This window comes from Triturus cristatus, chromosome 4_1, assembly GCF_964204655.1.
Source record: "Triturus cristatus chromosome 4_1, aTriCri1.1, whole genome shotgun sequence".
Lineage (NCBI taxonomy): Eukaryota > Metazoa > Chordata > Amphibia > Caudata > Salamandridae > Triturus > Triturus cristatus.
In genome coordinates, this window is record NC_140585.1 from 932,107,190 (window position 1) to 932,128,869 (window position 21,680).

Sequence of the window (21,680 nt, forward strand, 5' to 3'; positions counted from 1 at the left end):
TCGGGAGTTTCACGCAGGCACAGCCATCTTGGCCGCGCGCTCTCTAGCGCCCCCCTAAGAATGAGGCATCTGATGATGTACTTTAGATCATTAAGAAGTTTATAGCCGACTTTAGGCTCAGTGACAACTAATATTCTGAAGACCACAAACCAAATAGAATGTCTTTTAGATCACAATAAGCAGCCCAAATATAAAAATAACACACAAGGACACATAACACAGGGCTTGAGGCTTACAATGACATAATGTGATACAATCACTGAAAGAAAGCTGGTTTATGAGACACAACATGGTCTGATGAGCAGAAATAACACAAAAACTTGTGTCTGCTGTCAACCAAAGACATTCAGAGAGAGCTACATCGCGTTAGGGCACAGGCGCAATCCAATCTAAAGGAGAGCAATTTAATCCTCAAGGGGTTAAGGACTTTCAGGGCACACCGATACTAGCTAAAAATGTGGGAAAAACAGCAAGTATGGCTAGGGAGTCACCTCCCTAACCATGAGGCACAAACTCATTGTAGGTTAGGCGAGTGTAATATTACAAAGGAAGAAGCATCGTGCATGCAGCCCAAAGTGTGGACACGTGTATGGGAGGAAGGCGGGGGGTGCTGGTGGTTAATACATAAGAGATATAAATACAACTCAATTTTTGAGACATTGTATAAGCATAAGCACATGTTTCACTTTCAATTGAAATGCACTTGTCATTATGTTTCACCTACAGGTACCACGGAACAAGACCATTTAAGACCAAATGGGAAAAAAGGATCAGGTTACACAACTTATTTTTTCTCACACAACACAATAAGTTAGATATTAAGCAAAGAGCTGTGAAAGGGATCTAAATAGTCTTGAAGAAGGGCCACATATACACAGATGCTGTATTAAGGCATAAACATGTTGATCATTGAGTATAAGAGAAGGAAACCATCATTAAAATTTCCTATCTACACAGTTTTAAAACTTATGATACCCAGGTAATAAAATAAATAGAACAGCAGCTCTCACAACACGCAATTTTAACATCAACAGACATCCATGTATAATCTGAACATGAAAACCTTAGAGTTCCAAAAATCACACAAACAACTGAAAGAGCTAGTAGACAGCCCGCTGAGCAAAAATAGATATTGGTGAGAAGCTCCCTTATCATGAAATATGCCAACTAGTGTGGGATAGGGGCCTTAGTCATTTTAACAGACAAGCCAAAAAAGTATGCAGAAAATGAGACATACAAGAACAAAGCACACAATAAAAAAAGAATACCAGTAGACTTGTGAATACCCTTCTACCACAGCAAAAGTATAATTAAGAGCACACAATGCCATAATCTTGCTGTGAAGACCTTGACTAAAATGTTTCGGTGAAGATCCCTTTATGCCATACATGTGATAAAGCACCTGCATAGCTAAAGCCGGTGAGGAATACCACAAAATATGATATTCATGTGGTGAAAACCTTAGTGTACTATGTACCTGCTCTATAGAATACTGAATACAGTACTCCCATGGTTGTATGAAGGAGCACTGCAGTACAAAACATCTCCAAAGAATATCAAGGACACAAATATTGGCTACATATTTTGTATGGAAAGTACAGAATATGAACTTTGCATATTTTGAATGTAAACTACAAAATTTCAAGTGCATAAATAGAAAAGATGAAAACTGTTGAATATATTGAATTTTAAATACCATTGTAACTTAAAAAATATATTCGCTTAAAAAATATGACATTTAAAAAATACATGTGATACAACTTATACAAAACATAAAATATATACTGTAAAATAAATGTAAAATATAATAAAGATAACTTATAAAGACAGATATGAAATAATCATGACTAATAGACAATAAAACACTATATATATTAAAAAAATACAAAAATACCTATACAGCACATTTACAATTAAAAAATATAGATTTTAATAAAAATAATATTACTCTAAAAAATACATTAAATTCAAATAACTTAATAAATTAATTTACAAAAAAAGTATCTTAAAAAAGTTTAAAAACTCACTAATAGAAGGATCAGATTTACTATTCTCACTCCAACATAAGCAACAGTAAGAAAGTGTTTGTCTAGATTTACTATTTTCACTCCAGTATGAGCAACAGTAGGGAAAGTTAAATTAATTAAAGATATATATATATATATATATATACATACACACACACACACACATACATAAACACACACACAAATAATTAACAAAAAATTTATTTTAACGGATTAAAACCTATAAAATTAGTCCATTGGCAATTACATACATATATTATTATTTATTTATTTATTTATTTATTTATTTATTTATTTTTAAACCGTTTATTGCAATCTCAAATATATACAGGTATGGGCCTACAACCTTCCGGCCGTCCGCTAAAGTGACGATAACAAATGACATACATACAATGAGGCACTTGGCTTTGCATAGACACTAAGGCAGGAGGTATCAACAACGCAGGCCATATGGCTCTGAGCCCACAATACGGTTTCATTTTATACAACACAACAACATAAATAAACACACACCCGCAAGGCAACCCACGATCGAAAGTGGCAGCACGTGCTCCTCAAATGGGGGACCCCAAACCATCCACTGAAAACCCCCGAGAGGGGAAGGGAAACAGGTCCGGGACTGGGAGAACACTGTGCTCGGAACTGAGGGAGGGAGTAAACTAGGGGGATGGAGCTGGTGAAGCGGGAGGCAACAACGGCGGCTCGCAGATATCCCCACGGTAGGCGTTCCAGGGGCCCCATATCTTCACCCATGCCCCAGGCTTACCCCGCGCCACATACACCACCTTTTCTCGGAACATGCACCAATCCATGTGTTCTTTCCAGGCCGACACCGCCGGGGACCTCTGGGATCCCCACAGCTGTGCAACGTCCCGTTTAGCCACCATATAGCCCAGAGTCACCCATCGCGTCTGCGGAACCGAGTAATCGGTCGGTTCCCACACATTCAGCAAACATCTCCTCGCTTCAGGCAACAGCGCGACATGCGTAACCGCTCGCAGGACCTCATGCACACCACGCCAGAATCGCTCCACCCTCGGGCATTCCCACAAAATGTGCAAAAAGGTCGCTGAAGCACCACACCCACGCTTACACAATCCGTCCTCGGCATAGCCCATACGCAGAAGCCTTGGCCCCGTCATGTACACCCGGTGGAGTATCTTAAGCTGGACGAAACGAAGGCGAGCCGGGATGGCCACCTCCCCCGGAGAGGCCACCGCGGAAATCCAGTCCCCGCCGTCCAACTCCAGCCCATCGGCAACCCAGGCCTCGCGGAGGCCAGTCAGCAAGCCCGAGCGATCATTTATCAATTTCTTGTAAATGAGGGAGATCGTGCTGTCCGGAACATGGCCATCTAGCACTCGATCCTCCAGGGGGGGAGGACTCCGGGATGGAGGCCACGTCTGGGAAGACGGAGCCCAGTGCGTGACGGACCTGCAGGTACCGAAAGTATTCACTGCCCCGCAGCTGAAACTCCGCCTGCAACGTCCCGAATGTTCTAAATCCTCCCCTCGTCCAGAGATCCCCCACTGTACCGATGCCCATCGTGTCCCACTGCGCAAAGCCCCCCGAGGTCCACAGAGAGCCCAACCTCTCAGACGCATACAGCGGTGACGCCCGGGCCAAACGGTCCCTCCAGCCCACAGCTGCACCAGCCGCACGCCACACCCGCACCACGACACGCGTGGGTCCCGCCAAGCGGGAATCGGGCACACCAGCGCAGAGCGCTCGACTGCAGTCGCCACCGGGCAGGAGCATCCCGTCCACCCCAAATGCCGGGCCCAGGGCGGGCCCACAGAGGCCACGATCAACCGCAGCCAACTGGGAGGCCCAGCAACACCGTTCAACATCCGGGAGGGCAATCCCCCCGCCGCACCACGGGAGCGCCAACCCTGCCAAGGCCACACGCGGCCTCCCGTCCCAGAACAGGCGGCGCCGCAAACCCCCCACCCCACGGAAGTAGCGCGCAGGGACCAAGTCCACAGTGTTCCGGAGAGCGCACAGGAAGCGCGGCAGCGACACCATCCCGAACAACGCCACCCGGCCGAGCGGCGAAAGCGGCAAGCGCCTCCAGCGCGCGACATCCTCCCCCAAGCGCCGGAGGGGGGGAAGCAAATTTCGCTCGTAGCGGGCCACCGGGTCCAGCGCAATGTAGACACCCAAGTATCGAAATCCCTCCGAGGCAATCTGGATCGGACAGCCCCGCGGGAGGACAGGAGCCTCCCCGGAAAGCACATAGACACAGGATTTGGCCCAGTTGATGACAAGGCCTGAATTGCGGCCAAAAGAGTGCAGAACATCGACCAGGACAATCAGTGATTTGCGCGGGGAGGCTAAGTACAAAAGGATATCGTCTGCATAGAGAGACACGCGGTCTTCATACTCGGGGGTCCAACGGAGACCTCGGATAGAAGGGTGCCACCGCAGCCACTCCGCCAGGGGCTCCAAGGCCAGTGCGAACAGGAGCGGCGACAGGGGGCAACCCTGTCGCGTGCCCCGTCCCAGCACGAATGGGGCCGAGACTCGACCATTCACCACCACCTGCGCAAGTGGGTCCGAGTACAACAATTTGACCCAGCTGATGAAACCCGGCCCAAAGCCAAATTTCGCCAGCATCGCCCAGATGTACGGCCACTCGAGTGTGCCGAACGCCATAGTGGCATCCAAAGGCGCCAAGATGGCCGGCTCCCGCACGAACGGAGCACGCGCCAACACGCCGCGCAGGCGTCGCAGATCAAGAGCCGTATCGCGATGGGGAATAAAGCCGGACTGGTCCTGGTGGACCAGGTCGCCCACCACGCCGACCAGCCGGCTGGCGAACACCACGGCGAGGATCCTAGGCTCCGCACCCAAGAGCGAGATAGGCCGACAGGACGCGACCCGGTCCCGAGGTCTCCCCTCCTTGTGGATGACCATGATGGTAGCCAGACGCTGGTCCGGCGGGAGGGAGCCCCGCGAGCGGGCCGCAAGGAACACCGCGCGGAGGCGGGGCGCCAGTACATCCGGTCGCAGCCCGTACAACTCGATAGGAATGCCGTTCGGGCCCATGGCCTTGCCAGAAGCGACCGAGCGGATGGCGAGGGCGATTTCGTCCGAGGTGGGGGCGGCATCCAGCAACTCCCTGTCCTCCACAGAAAGGGAGGGGAGCGCGAGGTCACGCAGCAGGGCATGGGAATCCTCCTCCGAGCAGGGAGAAACCGGGGAATACACCTCGCGGAAATAATCCGCGAAGCAAGAAACAATGCCCTCCGGCTCAATGACACGCACGCCATCCGTCCTCTCAATCAGCGGGACCACACGACTCGCTCTCTCCTTCTTATCCAACCACGCAATCAACTTGCCCGCCCCATCACCCACATCATACAATCGCCCCTGTTGCTCCCTGCTGAGGCCCCCGGCCGCCTCCGTGACGAGGGCCCTATAGGCCGCCTGCTTAAGGTGCAGAACGTGTAGCGCAGCGTCAGTCACCCCACTCCCCAAATCACCCTCCAATTCAGTAATTTCGGCCTCCACCCGGGTCACCTCCTCCTGTGCGCGCCTCCGGGCATGGGAAATAAAGGAGAGGGCCTCCCCTCTCAGCACTGTCTTGAAAGCCTCCCACAGGGAGACAGCCGACAGGACTGACCCCACATTCTCCTCGAAATACCGTTGCAAGGATTTAATCAAGTCAGCGCGAATAGTGGGGTCGCGCAGGTACCAAGCGTTGATTGGAGCTACCCTGCCCTCCCCCCTCGGGAAGACACCAAAGTGCAAGAGGAGCGGGGAGTGATCTGAAATGCCCCTCGCCAAATGGCGCCACTCCCCCACCCTCCCGGCATAGGCCGCAGGGACAAGGATATGATCAAGCCGCGAAAGGCTACCATGGGCACCCGAATGGAAGGTGTACTGCAGCTGAGTGGGATGCTTTAAACGCCAGCAGTCCACCAATCCCAGTGTGTCCAAAAGGCCCGACAGCCACGCCTGTGCCCGGGGGAGGTCCCTAGGGGGATAACGATCCATAGTCCCAGAAACCACCGCGCTGAAGTCTCCCCCAACCACCAGAAGCCCCCCCGGAAGGTCAAGAAGGAGGCGTCCCAGGTCCGCAAAGGTGGCGGACCGCAACCCCGGTGGGACGTACACTGAGACAAAGACGACCACTCTGCCCTCCACTCTCCCCACCAAAACAGTGCAGCGTCCCCTCCCATCATGGCGCACCTCGTCTATTTCTAGCGGTAGCGAGGTCTTGACCATAATGCCCACCCCTCATGAGCCCGACGTAAAGCCCGAGTGGGCCACCAAACGATAACCACGTCGATTCATGGCACAAAAGGAGTTACCAATGAGGTGTGTCTCCTGCAGAAAGACCACATCAGGCGAAATCCGTTTCAGATACTGCAGGACCACACCCCGCTTAATCCTATCCCCCAGCCCGTTAACGTTCCAGGACAACAAAGTCAGGTCCCTACCCCCCCATCACATACAGAAGCCATCATTTGTCCCCCCGAGAGCAGCTAAAAAACACCAGTACAATAAAGGGTTTGCCTTGCGGTAGAAACGAACCACACCCCACCCCAACCCACCCATCCCAACAGAACTCCCCCCACCCTGCACCCCTGCATGAGCCCAAACAGCCCCCCCAAAGTGCAGTGTGCCTGTCGCCCCATAGAAAGAAAACTAACTAGTCCCCCAGAGGAGGAGGGAGATCCCCCAAGAGACCCCGCACGACCTCCACAGGAGGGGAACTTACCCTAACAGTCAATGGTGACAATAACACAGTTCGGAGCAAGGCCTACCATTAGTCCCTTAGTCCTGATCCGGCGGGCCCTCCCCACCAACCGCTCCCCCCCGCCCCCCCGGCCCCGATCTCCGGGCAAAGTGTCCAGCCAGTCCCCGGCCGCCTCGGGACGATCAAAAAAGTGCGTGCGGCCATCTACCTCCACCCTCAGCTTAGCTGGAAAAAGCATCGAATATTTGAGATTCAGGTCTCGTAGGCGACGTTTGACACCCAGAAAGCTCAGCCTCTGCTTTTGGACCGCCGGGGTAAAGTCAGGATAGAAATTAATATCCATGTTGTCAAGTCTGACTGGCCCTTGGAGCCTAGAAGTCTGCAGGATAGCGTCTCTGTCCCTAAAATTGAAGATCCGGGCGATGAGAGGCCTCGGAGGGGCGCCGATCTTAGGCCTACCCCCGGGGACCCTATGGGCCCGTTCCACTGCAAAGAATTTGCTCAGCCCCCGAGGCTGTAGGTGGGTGAGGACCAGGTCCTCCACGAACAGATCCGCTGCCTCCGCCTCTCGTCCCTCCGGCACCCCGATAATGCGGACGTTGTTTCTCCGGGCCCGACCCTCGGAATCCTCCAGTCGACGATTCATCAGGGCGCTCGCCTGGCCAAGCCTGCGCACCTCCTGTTGGAGGGCCGCCACGTCAGTTGTGAGGCCCGAGGTAGAGTGGGCCAAAGAATCGACCCGGTCATTCGTTTTAGACAGATCGGCTCTCACGAGGCCCACGTCCACGAGGACCGAGTCGATCTTCTGCGCCAGAGTGTCAAAGCGCTGGTCCACCGAGGCCTTCATCTCGGCGATGGCGCCCATGACGTCCCGGAGGGTCAGGTCCATGGGCAGAGCAGGAGCATCAGTCGGGCCCGTGGGGGACCTACGCAGCGCCTCTGGAGATCCCTTCTGGAGGGTGTAGCGGTCCATGTTATTGGATTGTTGGGCCGTGCCACGACGGGTCGACTTCACCTTGGCCCGGTCGCCATCTTGTTTTGTGGCCATGGTCGCAATCCCCAAATCGAGCCAATCTCCTCAGAAAGGGGGCAGACAATCCCGTTCAAAGGCTCCGGGGGGGGGGCGACCACCGCTCCTCAGGACGGATCGCAGCCGGCGGGCCGGCAGGGCAGCCCAACGAGGCCACAGCACCGCACACCGCCCCGCAACCCAACCTCGCCTGGCAGCAAGGAGGGCGCAAAAGCGAAAGTGAAAGTGCGGGGTACGCGAGCCACCCAGCCTTGCCCGCCGCTGTTGTTCACTTTGTGTCCGGATCGCCCCACAACTCCAGTACGGGGGGCCGGCGTGGAGAAGGCCGCAAACCTCAATCGATGCTCCTGCCGGTGTCCGAGGTCCGATTTAAAAACGGAAAACGGGCGTCACCTCTGCTCGGGCTCACAAATACAGTCCCCTCATCTGGGACAGGATTCTGTCAGGATTTATGCAGGAGGTCGCGGAGGTCCTCGGGAGCCTCGCACCTACGCGGCCATCTTGGTTGCGCGCTAGGCTCCTCCTCCATATATTATTTTTTAAAACACTTTCCAGCCTACTACAAACATTCATCACCAACAAAAACAAAATAAAATAATGCTTGAAAAAATACACATGAACATAAAAAATACAAAAAAAATAAATTGTACAAAACCCCAAACCATAATACAATTCAATAATATACAAACTACTAAAAACAATTAGATAATTTACAAAATCAAAAATCTGATTAACAATTACATTTAATTGCCAATTTCTTTCACATTATATAATAATGTTTAAATAAAATAATTTACATAATAATTAAATCAAATTAAGAAATTAAAAATAAAAATGTAATATTAAAAAGCTCCCCACCTTATTCCCCAACAAACCTAAGAACCTGCCAATAAATAAATTTAAATACAAGGAAATATGATTTAATATAGTACCGAATCAAAAATAGAATAAACTATTCTAAAACAATAATAATACCTTAGAACATAAAAACGGATAAAATCACAACAAAGTAATTACAAAACAATATTATAGACATATTTCAAAGCAAAATACAATACAAAGTACCTTAAAATGTGATATTCTTACCTGCAATATTCTGTCCCACTAGATTTATGTCCATCAAAACTTTTGAAATTATATTAAGGTCACACATCACACCCATTCTACAATTCCTAGTTTACAGATCCTGTACTATATACCGTAGTGCAATATCTTTATTTTATAGCTATGTGCTGAAAATCACAATATGACACTAGAACTACTGTGAGGAATTATTTCACTTACTTGATGTGTTGAGGACGTCCTGAACCCTCAATTGTTTTAGCCCCCCATCTCTGCTCCTGCTCCGAGATATCATTCTGCAAAAAGATAAATACCCCAAAGTCAAACAAGCAGATACTGAGCATCACACATGAGCCACTTTTTTAGTGAAAAGCATAGATGTAGCCCATGTTGGTATTAGTAGAAATTCTAGATACTAATAGTAGCAACAACAACACTAATAAGTCACTTTTAGTGAAATTAGAAGAACCTCATTCACTGGGTATTACTGACTGACGGATACTGGCACAATCAGCACCAGTATGTCCCATCCGGGGACCAGCAGCACAAAGAAGTCACTGTCACTAGCAGCAAAAGTAAGAGACTTATATTGATGGCAAAATACCCCAAATCACATACACTGGGACCACAAACTCCAAAGCAAATCATAATACTCAAAGCAGCACCAGAGCCGCATAAACGGGCACCAGCAGCACCACTTACTCATAGATCCAGAGCTCAGCAGTAAAGGCGAGTCGCTGTTACTGGGGCCATCTGCACAAAAGGTTCAAAGACACTGCCACCAGCATTATAGTGCGTTATTGTGAATCATGGCTACCGCACCAGAAGCAGCTGTAGAAAGTTAGTTAGAGGGGCTAGCAGCCACAATGAGTCACGTATGCTGAGATGGGCATCACAAGTGAGTACCTGGTGTTAGGAGCAGATACACCAGTGAGTCAGGGTCACTGGTAACAGCAGCACCAGTGAGTTATAGCTACTGGGACCAGTTAGGTCAGCGAGGCTTTCTTTCAACTCTAGCTGCACTGTATTCACTTCTAGACAGACTGTATTCACTTCTAAAGGAACCAATAGCAGCAACATTAATTCAGTGATACTGGGACTAGCAGTACAAGTAATGAATATGCTACTTACCAGTATGCATCTGTTCTTGGCATGTAGGGCTGCTGACATTCATATCCGTGCATAGATCGCCGCCTAGTGTTGGGTCCGGATGTTTGCACGTTGTTGTCCTGGAAGAGTCTTCGAAGTATCCTTGGATAGGTGACTCCTCCCCTGGACTACAGTGCGCATGGGCATCCTCTCCATCCTCAGATTGTTTTTCGCCATTGTGGCAGTGATGGAGTAGATACAGAAAATGATGACCATGCTTGCATTAATTCTGAGAGCTGCAGCTGCTACAGGCGCCGGGGAGGAGGGAGGGCGATATGAATGTCAGCAGCCCTACATGCCAAGAACAGATGCATACTGGTAAGTAGCATATTCAGTTCGAGGCATGTGGGCTGCTGAATTCATATCCGTGCATAGAATACATAGCAGTGCCCTCTATTGGCGGCGGCTACCCGTGCCAGCTGCAGCGGTCTGAAAAAGTGTTTTGAGAACAGCCTGTCCTACAGCTGCCTGCTGTTTTGACTGCACATCTACGCAATAGTGTTTTGTAAATGTGTGTGTAGTGGACCATGTGGCTGCTCTGCATATATCATGCAGGGGAATATTTCCTAGAAAAGCCATGGAAGCCCCCAACTTGCGTGTTGAGTGGGCTCGTGGTGGAATAGTTAATGTGCGTTTTGCCTTTTGATAACAGATTTGAATACACTTAACTATCCATCTGGCTATCCCTGCTTTGGAGATGGCGTTACCTTTGTGGTGTGGGGCAAAGGCAACGAACAGTTGTTTTGTCTTCCTGAAGGGTTTAGTCCTGTCGATTTAGTACATGAGGGCCCTCCGTACATCTAGTGTATGTAGTGCCCTTTCTGCAACAGTTTGTGGGTTTTGGAAGAAAACTGGCAGTTCAATAGTCTGATTCATGTGGAACTGCGATATTACTTTGGGCATGAATTTGGGGTTGGTACGTAGTACGACCCTGTTGGCGTGAACCTGTATAAATGGCTCTTGAACGGTTAGTGCCTGGAGTTCACTAACTCTTCTTAGGGAAGTGATCGCTACAAGGAAGGCCACTTTCCAGGTAAGGAATTGAATCTCGCATGAGTGTAGAGGTTCAAAGGGTGGACCCATCAAGCGTGTGAGGACCAAGTTGAGGTTCCACATTGGAGCCGGTGGGTGGCTTGGTGGAATGACTCGTTTGAGTCCTTCCAAGAATGCTTTGATGGCAGGCACTCTGAATAGAGAGAGGTGCTGCCTGGTTTGCAGATAGGCTGAGATTGCGGTCAAATGGACACGTATAGAGGTGTACGCCAGATTGCATCGATATAGGTGTAAGAGGTAACAGATGATGTTTTGGATGGATGCGTCCAGCGGGTGGATGTCATTATTACCGCAATAAATGACGAACCTTTTCCATTTGGCTGCATAGCAAGCTCTGGTAGTGGGTCTTCTGGCCTCCTTGATGATGTCCATACAGTCAGGTGGCAGGTTGAGATATCCAAACTCTAGGACTTCAGGAGCCAGATCGCCAGGTTCAGCTGTTGCGGATCTGGGTGCTGAACCTCTCCATGGTTCTGCGTCAAGTGCGCGGGTTTGATCCGCAGCCTTTGATGCGGCACCACGGAAAGTTCGAGGAAGGTGGTGTACCACGGCTGGCGTGCCCACGTGGGAGCAACTAGGACGAGTGTCAGGGAGTGTTGTCGGAGTTTGCGGGCCACTAGCGGTATCAATGGCGCTGGGGGAAAAGCGTACGCAAATTTGCCGGACCAGTTCATCCATATCGCATTGCCCTGCGACTGCGGATGTGGGAACCTGGCGGCGAAGCTTTGGCATTTTGCGTTTTCGCTTGTCGCGAATAGGTCTATCTCTGGATGACCCCACTGCTGGAAGTACGGTTGGAGTACTGATGGGTGTAACTCCCACTCGTGCATCTGGTGGCTGTGTCTGCTGAGCAGATCCGCCATCTGGTTGTCCTTGCCAGGGAGGTGTTCCGCCATGAGGAACATGTTCCTCTGAATGGCCCACTTCCACATGCTCTGAGCCAGATGAGACAACTGTGGAGAGTGTGTTCCTCCCTGTTTCTGTATGTAGTACATTGCGGTCATGTTGTCCGTCCGGATCAACACGACCTTGTTGCATAGATGTACTTTGAATGCCTTCATGGCTAGGAAGATTGCCATCAGTTCCAGAAGGTTGATGTGCAACTTCTTTTGTTGTGTTGTCCATAGTCCCTGCACTGTGCAGTGGAGTACATGAGCTCCCCATCCCTGGAGAGACGCGTCCGCTGTCAGTACTATCTGTGGGACAGGCTCTTGGAATGGTCGGCCCTTGCAAAGGTTTTGTGGGTTCCACCAATGCAGAGAGTTGTATGCCCGACCGCTCACCAACACTAGGTCCTTTAACTGTCCTTGAGCCTGATTCCACTGACGTGCTAGGCACTCCTGAAGTGGGCGCATATGTAATCTCGCGTGCGGGACTATGAAGATGCAGGAGGCCATCATGCCTATCAACTGCATAAACACTCGCGCTGGAAGTGAGTGATTGGGTTGGAACTTGGAGATCAGCAGTTGTATGCTGTTGATCCTCACTAAATTTGGCTGAGCTGTGGCCGCCAGAGTGTCTATAGTCGCACCTAGGTACTGTTGTACGTGTGCGGGCTGGAGATGGGACTTTGGATAATTTAGTGAGAATCCCAGACTGTGAAGAAGGTGAATAGTGCGGGACATGTGGCTTGCACATTGCTGGGCTGACTTCGCTTGAACGAGCCAGTCGTCTAGGTAGGGGTAGACGTGTATATGCTGCCTCCGTAGATGTGCTGCCACTGTAGCTAGGCACTTCGTGAAAACCCTGGGCGCTGTTGTCACGCCGAAGGGAAGGACTTTGAACTGATAGTGCTGCCCCTGAACAGTGAACCTGAGGTATTTTTTGTGCGAGGGGTGGATGGGTATGTGAAAGTACGCATCCTTGAGGTCCAGTGTGGCTAGGAAGTCTCCCTGCTTGAGAAGCGGAAGGACTTGCTGTAGAGTGAGCATGTGAAAGTGCTCTGAAAGAATGTACTGGTTCAGGGGTCTCAGGTCTAATATAGGTCTGAGCGACCCGTCCTTTTTTGGAATTAAGAAGTAGAGGGAGTACACTCCCGTACCCTGCTCGTGGATGGGTACGACCTCTATAGCGCCTTTTAGAAGCATACTTTGCACCTCTTGCTGTAAGAGCGTTAAGTGCTCTGAGGACATAGGACGGCTTCTTGGTGGTATTGTGGGTGGAGTGGAGGTTAACTCCAGACAGTAACCATATTTTACAATATCTTTGACCCACCTGTCCGTGGTGATGGAGTTCCACGTGGACAGGAACCTTTGTAGCCTTCCCCCGACAGGTGTTATGTGGTCGGGAGGAAGGGAGAGGGAGTCACTGCTTGTTCTTGGGGGAGGACCTGGTGTTGCCGTAGCCACGTCCTCTGCCCTTTGTACTGGAGCCACGATATCCACCTCGGGTGTTTTTATCGTAGGTGGTCTGTGTATTGCCTTTGTTATATGTTTGTTGTGACCCCTGTCCTCTACCTGCTCCCTTGTTTCCGGGGCGACGAAAGGAGCCGCTCCGAAAGGACTGAGTTTGTAGGGCGCCCATGGACTTTGCAGTGTCCGTGTCCTTCTTTATCTTTTCGAGGGTGGTGTCAACCTCTGGCCCGAATAAATAGTCGGGGTTGACGGGCTGGTTCAGTATATTGTTTTGTACCTCAGGCTTGAATCCTGAAATCCGTAGCCAGGCATGTCGTCGCAGCATGACGCTTGTGTTTATGGCTCTGGCAGCCGTGTCTGCAGCATCTAGTGCACATTTGATGGAAGCGTTCGTGAGTAGCTGTCCTTCTCTGATGAGCATTTCTGCGCCTTCTTTGAACTGGTCAGGGAGATGTTGGAATATTTGCTCCAGTGTGTCATAGTGCGCTCTATCATAGCGAGCAAGGAGCGCTTGAGTGTTGGCTATGCGCCATATGTTGGCAGCTTGGGCGGCAACTCGCTTGCCAGAGGTTTCTAACACCTTGGACTCTTTGTCCGGGGGAGGAGCGTCACCTGTCGTTTGCGAGTGTGCCCTCTTGCGTGCATTCGCTACGACGATGGAGTCGAGTGGTAATTGGCCTCTGATGTAAGTAGGATCCCCAGGTGCTGATCTGTATTTCTTATCAATCCTGGGGTTTATCACTCGTGCCCTGGTGGGTTCCTTGAAAATGTCCTTAGCTGGTTTGAGGACCCCCTTCAACATTGGCAGAGTTTTCACATGTCTTTCTGAGGATGCAAAGGTGTCCATTAGAAAGTCATCTTCGATGGTATCAGAGTGAAGCCTGTACCCCATGGTTATTCGCAGCACGTTCAATAAGAGCGTTGAACGCCGCAGTATCCTCCGTAGGAGATGTTTTTGCCCCATAAAGTTGTTGGTCCTGTGCATCGAGAGGTGCACTGGGGTCTGCAGGGTCGCCCCAAGTTTGATCAGGGTCCTGCTGGTCATCAGGGTCTGTGTCTACATGGTAGGGGACTTGGTCATCCATGTAGTCCTCCAATGCGTCAGTGTCGGAGCGTGTGGGGGAGAACCGGTGTGGAGCCTGGTAGGATGAATGGAAGGGTTCATAAAGGAGAGGTTCTGATTCTACAGGCAACTTCCTTTTTAGTGGGATCCTGAAAGGGTCCAGTGGCGGCTCCGAAGTTATCCTTCGGTCGTGGAGAATCATCCTGCCAGTGTCGGCGTCGATGACGCGTGCCGGAGACGTCTCAGCCGGGGTGACCGTAGTTTGGGTGACCCGTGTCCTGAGTTGGAACATTTTTGGGATTGTCGACGGAGGCAAGCCGAAGGTAATGTTGGCCGGCGCCGAAGAGGCTGCTGGAGCTCCGATCGAACCGGAACCCGACGTGTCCTGGAGGACAGCCGTGGTTTTGCTGCCTTGCGTCGCACCAGGTCGTATTTGGGGCGCCTTTGAGGCTTTTGCACCGGCCAGGTTCGTAGAGGCGGCCGTGGATTTTTTCGGCGCCGGCGGTTCTTCGAGTCGAGGTGCAGAGATCACCGTCGAAGTCTTCGATACGTGAGGCTTAGGTGTCGTCGAGGGAGCGACGCGAGACGCAGCAGGCGTTACGGCCCTCGGTGTCGTTGGTGCCGGTAGCCGAGCAGGTTTGTCGGTGCCGATGGCCTTTTTCCGTTTGTCGACTCCAACGTCGCCCGCTTCAAGTTCGGCACCGAAGTCTCTCTTGGTGCGGTCGGTGCCGACGCGTTGCGCTGGCGTCGAAGGCGTGGAAGGCCTCGATCCGACCAGCGCCACTTTCATTTTCGGTTTCGGTGGAACCGGAGCAGCTTTCGGTTTCGGTTTTGCGGTAGGGAAACCAGCCTGTTTATGCAATAATGGCTGCCGCTGAACGTCCGAGGCCGGGCCCGAGGGCGGGGCCGAAGAACTGCGGGATGGGTCTCGGGTAAGGCCCGAAGGCGATCCCTCGACCGGAGCCATAGGCTGTGGCACTGGTGTTTCTTCGGTTTGAACAGGTAGGCCTTGTTCATCATTGGAGCTACTCTCTTCGGGCCCTAAGGCCTCCTCGTCGTCTCCTACCTCGGTGTCGTCTTCACCTCTGTGGAAGAGTGACTCGTCTACCTCGTCCGATCCGGTGTCGTGCTCGGAAACGGGACTGGAGGGCAAGACTTCTAATTCCTCGACTTCTTCGGCCTCGTTGAAGATGTCTGCTGGGGCCGGTGCCGCGTGCTGCGCCTCGAGTCTCGCCGCTCGTCGATTCCGTAGTGTCTTCTTCGAACGGAACCGGGCACAGGCCATGCATGTCGATTCGTCGTGGTCCGGCGAAAGGCATTTGTTGCACACCGGATGGACGTCGATGTGTGGGTACTTCGCATTGCATACCGGACACCTTTTGAATGGCGTCCTCGATTCCATCGTCGAAGTAGTCGATGGACAGGTAAATGCGAAAAAAGTCGGTGTTGAAAGTTAGTAAACTAACAGAATTGTATCGAAACCCGATCGATAAACAGTACCGACGCAAACTAAAGGCCTTTTGGCCTCGACAAAATATTTTTCTAACTTGAGCTAAGATAGCACATCCGAACCCAATGGCGGAAAAAAACAATCTGAGGATGGAGAGGATGCCCATGCGCACTGTAGTCCAGGGGAGGAGTCACCTATCCAAGGATACTTCGAAGACTCTTCCAGGACAACAACGTGCAAACATCCGGACCCAACACTAGGCGGCGATCTATGCACGGATATGAATTCAGCAGCCCACATGCCTCGAACATCACTGATACGGAGACAAACAGAACAAATAACTCATTGATACTGGGACCAGTGAGTGGGGTAAACAGCCCCAGTAAGTAATTGATAGTCAGTTCTCCTGGATTCTGTGCTTGAAAAATATACAAATACTTACAAAAGACCGTGTAAAATAATGTTGTTGGGCAGGCTGAAAAGAAGAATGTTTGGGCTACAGACCAAAGTCAAGGAGACAGAGCAGTAGTAGTAGTAGTCGTAATACTTTATTCAGTGACCATGCACCGTCAAAGTATGCATACACAATATTTTAACAGAGCAGTATATGAACTCCTGCTTATTTGCAGACAAGAGTTTTATTTAAGGCAGTGTCTTCCCCACATCTGGTGTGGTAAAGAGCTAAGTCCACCCCTTCCTTTGGACAAAAGCAAATATCTGGACTTACCACAAAATCAGGGTCTGTGTCCCAATCGTCACCAGCTGACTCCACCTTTGCAGACACATTGTGTCCAACAACTGACTTCCACATCTGTAAAGGAAAGAGAAGCAGAAGCGAGTGAGTAATGACTTAACTACTAGCACATCTAAAAGACTGGACAGGGAACTAATATCCTATACTACGCAAGTTAAATATTGTCACATCCAGGAGGAAAAGGAGCGGACTGTGATGTAGGTCTACTCCAGAAAATGTCAAGCAATGTTTCCTTTGGGGGGAGAGAAGAACTGGTAAAATCCAACCCTTAGCGTCCCAACTAATGCCACAGCTGGAAGAAAAATTAATGCAGATGAGAGTTAGCATATGACTTCACTAAATAATTATGTTGGGAAAGCGATCTCCATTTCTTGTACTCCTGTTTTTTTTATTTATTCTGACACTGATCTGCCTCTGTTACCATGAGCAGATAGGGCAACGATAAGACCTATGTAAAACAAATGCAAGATTCTGTGAAGATGTTATTGGGAGGTTTCAGTTCAGTGGATGCGCTTTACGGGTAGTTAAGACAGTACAGCAGGCTGCATATCACAAACACTCAAGAGGCGGAATACAGGACGCTGTCCTGACTTTGTCTGGAGTGGATAACGGGCTACCCACTTGCCAAAGGCCCTCGAGTGAGTGAAGGTGGGGGCTGTCGGATCTCGCGAGGCGGTTATACCCTTGGACATATTTTCACACAATCCAGATGCAAGATAAAGTGAGCAGAGGAACATCCCCCCCAACCATCTTGAGATCCGTTCCTGGAATGAAAATGGGTTAGGGGATAACATTAAAAGAGGGGTGGTATTGCAATACGTTAAGTGACGGAAACCCGATATCCTCCTACTACAAGAAACTCATATACAGGGGACGTCCTACTGTGCATACAACAGATGGGGCTATAAACTAGTTGCACATGCGGAGTACACCAGAGATTCAAGAGGGGTGGGTATTTTACTACGCAAGTCCTTTCCATTTACAATACGGGCAGAGACGCACGACCCTCTCGGTCGCTTTGTGACCCTGTCAGGGAACTGGGAAGGTATATATTATATCGCTGTACATTCCCCCACAGCTCCATTCCCCCACACTGACTGAGTTGGGTGCTCATTTAGTGAAGCTGCCACAGGGTAAGCTATTAGTTGTGGGAGATTGCAATGCAGCCCTGAATGGAGAAATGGACCGTTGGCCAACCAGGCAAAAAGACAGTTCAGAGTTCCTGTCAGCAATCGGCCTTGTGGATGTGTGGCATGTGCGCAATTCTTCTACGCGACAATATACCATCCACTCAGGTGTACATGGAAGCTTGTCTCGTATAGACTATGTATTCGGGTTGGTAGACCAGCTCGCGCAGTTTCTGAAGGCAACCCTCCTCCCAAGGGGTATTTCTGATCACTCTCCAATCAGTGTAACCTATGGAGAAATGCCCCCAACCAGGGAAAACTACATATCACTTAATCCATGGTACCTCAAAACTCCATCTATTAGGGAAGACTTATTAAGAACGTCAATTAATGATTTTGAAGAAAATAAGGGATCGGTAGATTTGCACCAAACCCTGGGGGGAGGCCTATAAGGCTGTAATCAGAGGTCAGGGAGTCTCCTTAATTTCCTCTCATAAAAAGGAGAAGGTAAGGCAGCTAGCTCACAGTATTAGAAGAGTGTAGGAAGCTGGCTCTGAATAGACTTTACCAAAGTGAGGTATAGTGTGCACAGAGTCCAGTGGAACCCAAAAGGTAGGCAAAAGTAAACTAGATAGCACCCCACTCTCTATTTATGGTAGTGTGGTCGAGCAGTAAGGCTTTATCAGAGGACAGCGTTAAGCATATGTTGTACACACTCAGTCAGCAAATGAATTCACACACTCTAAGACTGAACTTCAGACCAATTGTTTTTGTATAAATATATTCTGTTATTTTATTTCCTGGAACAAAGCAAGCCTGGCACAGGGAAGTGATAAATACTTTGCAGTAAATATACAGTTGAAACACAGTTTGGGTTGCAATTGCATATGCACTTTGTTTTGATTTACAATGCTTTGGAAATACAGTCCATATACTTTGAATGGGCTTTTTTAGTAAAATGACAAGTACATTACTTTCAGATTACTTTTCTTACACAGTGTAGTAAACCTGGATACTACACTGGGACATTTCCTGTAAACAGGTAAGTAAAAGCGTTTGCGTTTGTTTAGTACAGTTGTAAAAGGATTTATTAGATGTTCCAACTCCACACTTAGAAACTTTACATAGAAAAACAGGCAATGTTATCCTATGGAGGAAAATAGTGTTATTGGTTCAAAGGTAAGTACTTTGTTGTGGGATTTTGTATTCTGAGGTTAGAGTCAGGAGTCTCCCAGGGTCAAGGATGCACTCTTGCTACACCCCCAGCGGCACTAGGGCAGCTGGGTGCAGAGTGCTGAGGCCCAATGTTATCCAATGGGGGATAGGGGGCCTCAGGTTGGTGGCTGCTGACGAGCAGGCCACTGGGTTGCGGGAGCAAAGCTCATGGACTTAAGCTCGGGGCAAATGGAGGTTTAGGCCAGCACAAATGATGCACCCTCAGCGGCACTGGGGCGGCCGGGTGCAGAGTGCTGTTTTGGCGTTGGGTGCCCTGTAGCTTTCAATGGGTTTGCAAAAGCAATGCAGGCTCGGGGGCGAAGGTCTTCTGGGTGCGACCACCACTTGGAGAGGTAAGTTGGGATGTTGGGGGTTGGTTAGGCACCGTCGGTTGGGCTGCCCAAGGCCGTGGGGCATCGGGTGCAGGGGTGCCTTTTAGGGTCAGATGTTCTTACCAGCTCCTGGTCGCGGTTGGGGGGGACCTTCCAGTTTGAGGCTGCAGGCATCAACTGGAGGCTTGAGGCAGGTCAAGGGTTGCCGGATCTCGGGTCAGGATTGCCGGGGAGACCCCCTCTTGGTGTTGGACCACTCGAACTCTGGCTGTGGGCATCGGGTGCTGAGTGGTGCAAACTTGCGGATCCTTGCGGAGCTGGAATCTGTTTGAACAAATCCGGTCTTCACGGGATACAGAGTCTTTGGGATTGAAGGCAGGTCCTCTGGGTTTCTCGAGGTTGCTGGCTGCAGGACACACCGGGATTTTGCTGGAGCAGGTTCAAGGTGGGGACAGGCCGGTAGGGCTGGGGCTAAGTCAGTGGGCGTCCTCCTCTTGTTAGCTTCGGCATTGCTGTTCGGTCCTTCTCCTTTTCTTCTTCTGGCTTCTTGTCTGCCTTCTTGGTTCAGGGCTGCCCCCTAAATACAGTATTTATGGGGCGTTTTAGGGGTCTCGAGGTCAGTAGCCAATGGGCTACTGTCCTTAGGGTGACTACACCCTTAGTGTGCTCACCCCACATGGGGGGAGTGAGCCCAATCCCTAATCCTGATTAGGGAGTGCCTGCCATCTGCAAGATGGCGGGCCCTGAAGAGTGGGCTTCACCTTGCTTCCCCTACCTGAGGGGTGGGTTTGGCAGAGATGGGCACACCTTCTGGGCTGGCTAATTTTTTCCGCGTGGCTTCCTGCCGAAAAGGAGGAGAGACAGGAAGGGGGCCTGCTCCGGATAGTAGGAGAGGATGGGGGTCGCATTACAAAGGCAGCCAGGCCTTTGAAGCTACCCTGCCACAGATGGCTCTTTCTGGCCTGGGGGAGGTGTGAACACCTCCGCCCAGGAAAGGCTTTGTTTCTGGGCTCAGGGAGCGAAGGCTCCCACCCTAGGGGTCCGGAAACAGGTCTCGTGGTGGCAGGCTGGTGTGTACCAGTCAGGGAACCCACCAGAGGCTAGTCGTTTTTCAGGGGACATCTCTAAGATGCCCTCTGAGTGCATTTTACATTAAATCCCACACTGGCATCAGTGTGGGTTTAATGTGTTGAGAAGTTTGATACAAAGCTTCTCAGTTTTCAGTGTAGCCATTATGGTGCTGTGGAGTTCGTAATGAGACACTTTCAGCACCATATACTCTTAATGGCAGCACTGCACTTACAATGTCTACGAATGGACTTAGACACTGTAGGGGTACAGGGCTCATGTACCTGTACCCTCACCACTGGTTTAGGGCACCCAGCTAGAGGGGTGACTGATCTATGCCAGGGCAGTGGGTTGTAGGCATGGCACACAGGGATGTGTGCCATGTCAACTCTTCACTTTGTTCTGCACCAAAACATGCAGCCTGCAAAGGCATTGTGTGAGTGTAAAGGTACAGGACCTCCAAGGGTGGCACAATAAGTGCTGCAGCCCTTAGAGGCCTTCCCTGGTCACAGTGCCCTGGCTACCTGTGGTACCGATTACCAGGGGCTGACCTGTGGCCAGAGAGTGCCAATTGGGTGTACAAGATACAGTTTGGGGAAAGAACACAGGCCCTGGGAACCTGATTGGCAGGGACCCAGGGCAGATCAGGTCAAAGTGCATCAGTAGTCTGGCAAAATGTGGGGGGTTACTGCAACAGAAACCCAGTTTCCTACAAAGAGGAGATTAGGAAACTAGAATCAGAACTGCTGCTGTCAGATACCCCAGAAGGGCAACATAGGCCACAGATTAAGCAGAAGGAGTGTAGGGATATAGCCAAGGAACAAGCCAGAGCACATAACCGTGCAACCTTACACCGACTCAATGAAGTGGGTCATAGAGCGAGTAAATTGCTGGCGTGGCTGGACAGAAGGGAGCAGGCTTCTAGATGGGTATTCAAAGTCACTTCAGCAGTGGGGGAACGAATCAGAGACAGACAGGGAATAGCGGATGCCTTTGCAGCCTACTATAGACAACTGTACACATCGTCAACTCAAATTACCCAGGTAGAGGCACGGGCACTCCCATCCACTCTCAATGTACCCTCCCTCGAAAAGACAGATAAAGACAGTCTAGAGCTAGAGTGACACAGGCGATTCAGGCATTGAGAACTGGGAAAGCAATGGGCCTCAATGGCCTGCCAATTGGACTATATAAGGTAACAGCCTCCACAACGGCACCGTATAGATTACAAATGTTTCAGGAGAGTATCAAAGTGGGGAATCTGCCTGAGAGCCAGAGGCTGGCCAATATT

At 50.4% G+C, this 21,680-nt stretch overlaps 1 protein-coding gene across 2 annotated transcripts in view; it reads right to left on the reverse strand.

Moving 5' to 3' along the window:
- The window catches only part of LOC146855847 (src substrate cortactin-like), a 175,966-nt gene that overhangs the window by 108,059 nt on the left and 46,227 nt on the right, over positions 1-21,680 (reverse strand). For both annotated transcript variants that reach the window (XM_085653789.1, XM_085653790.1), the window contains exons 2-3: positions 16,621-16,704; positions 9,047-9,120 (exon numbers count right to left, since the gene is read on the reverse strand). In XM_085653789.1, the coding sequence (XP_085509915.1) occupies positions 9,047-9,120; positions 16,621-16,704 (158 nt within the window). The remainder of the gene's footprint in view (positions 1-9,046; positions 9,121-16,620; positions 16,705-21,680) is intronic.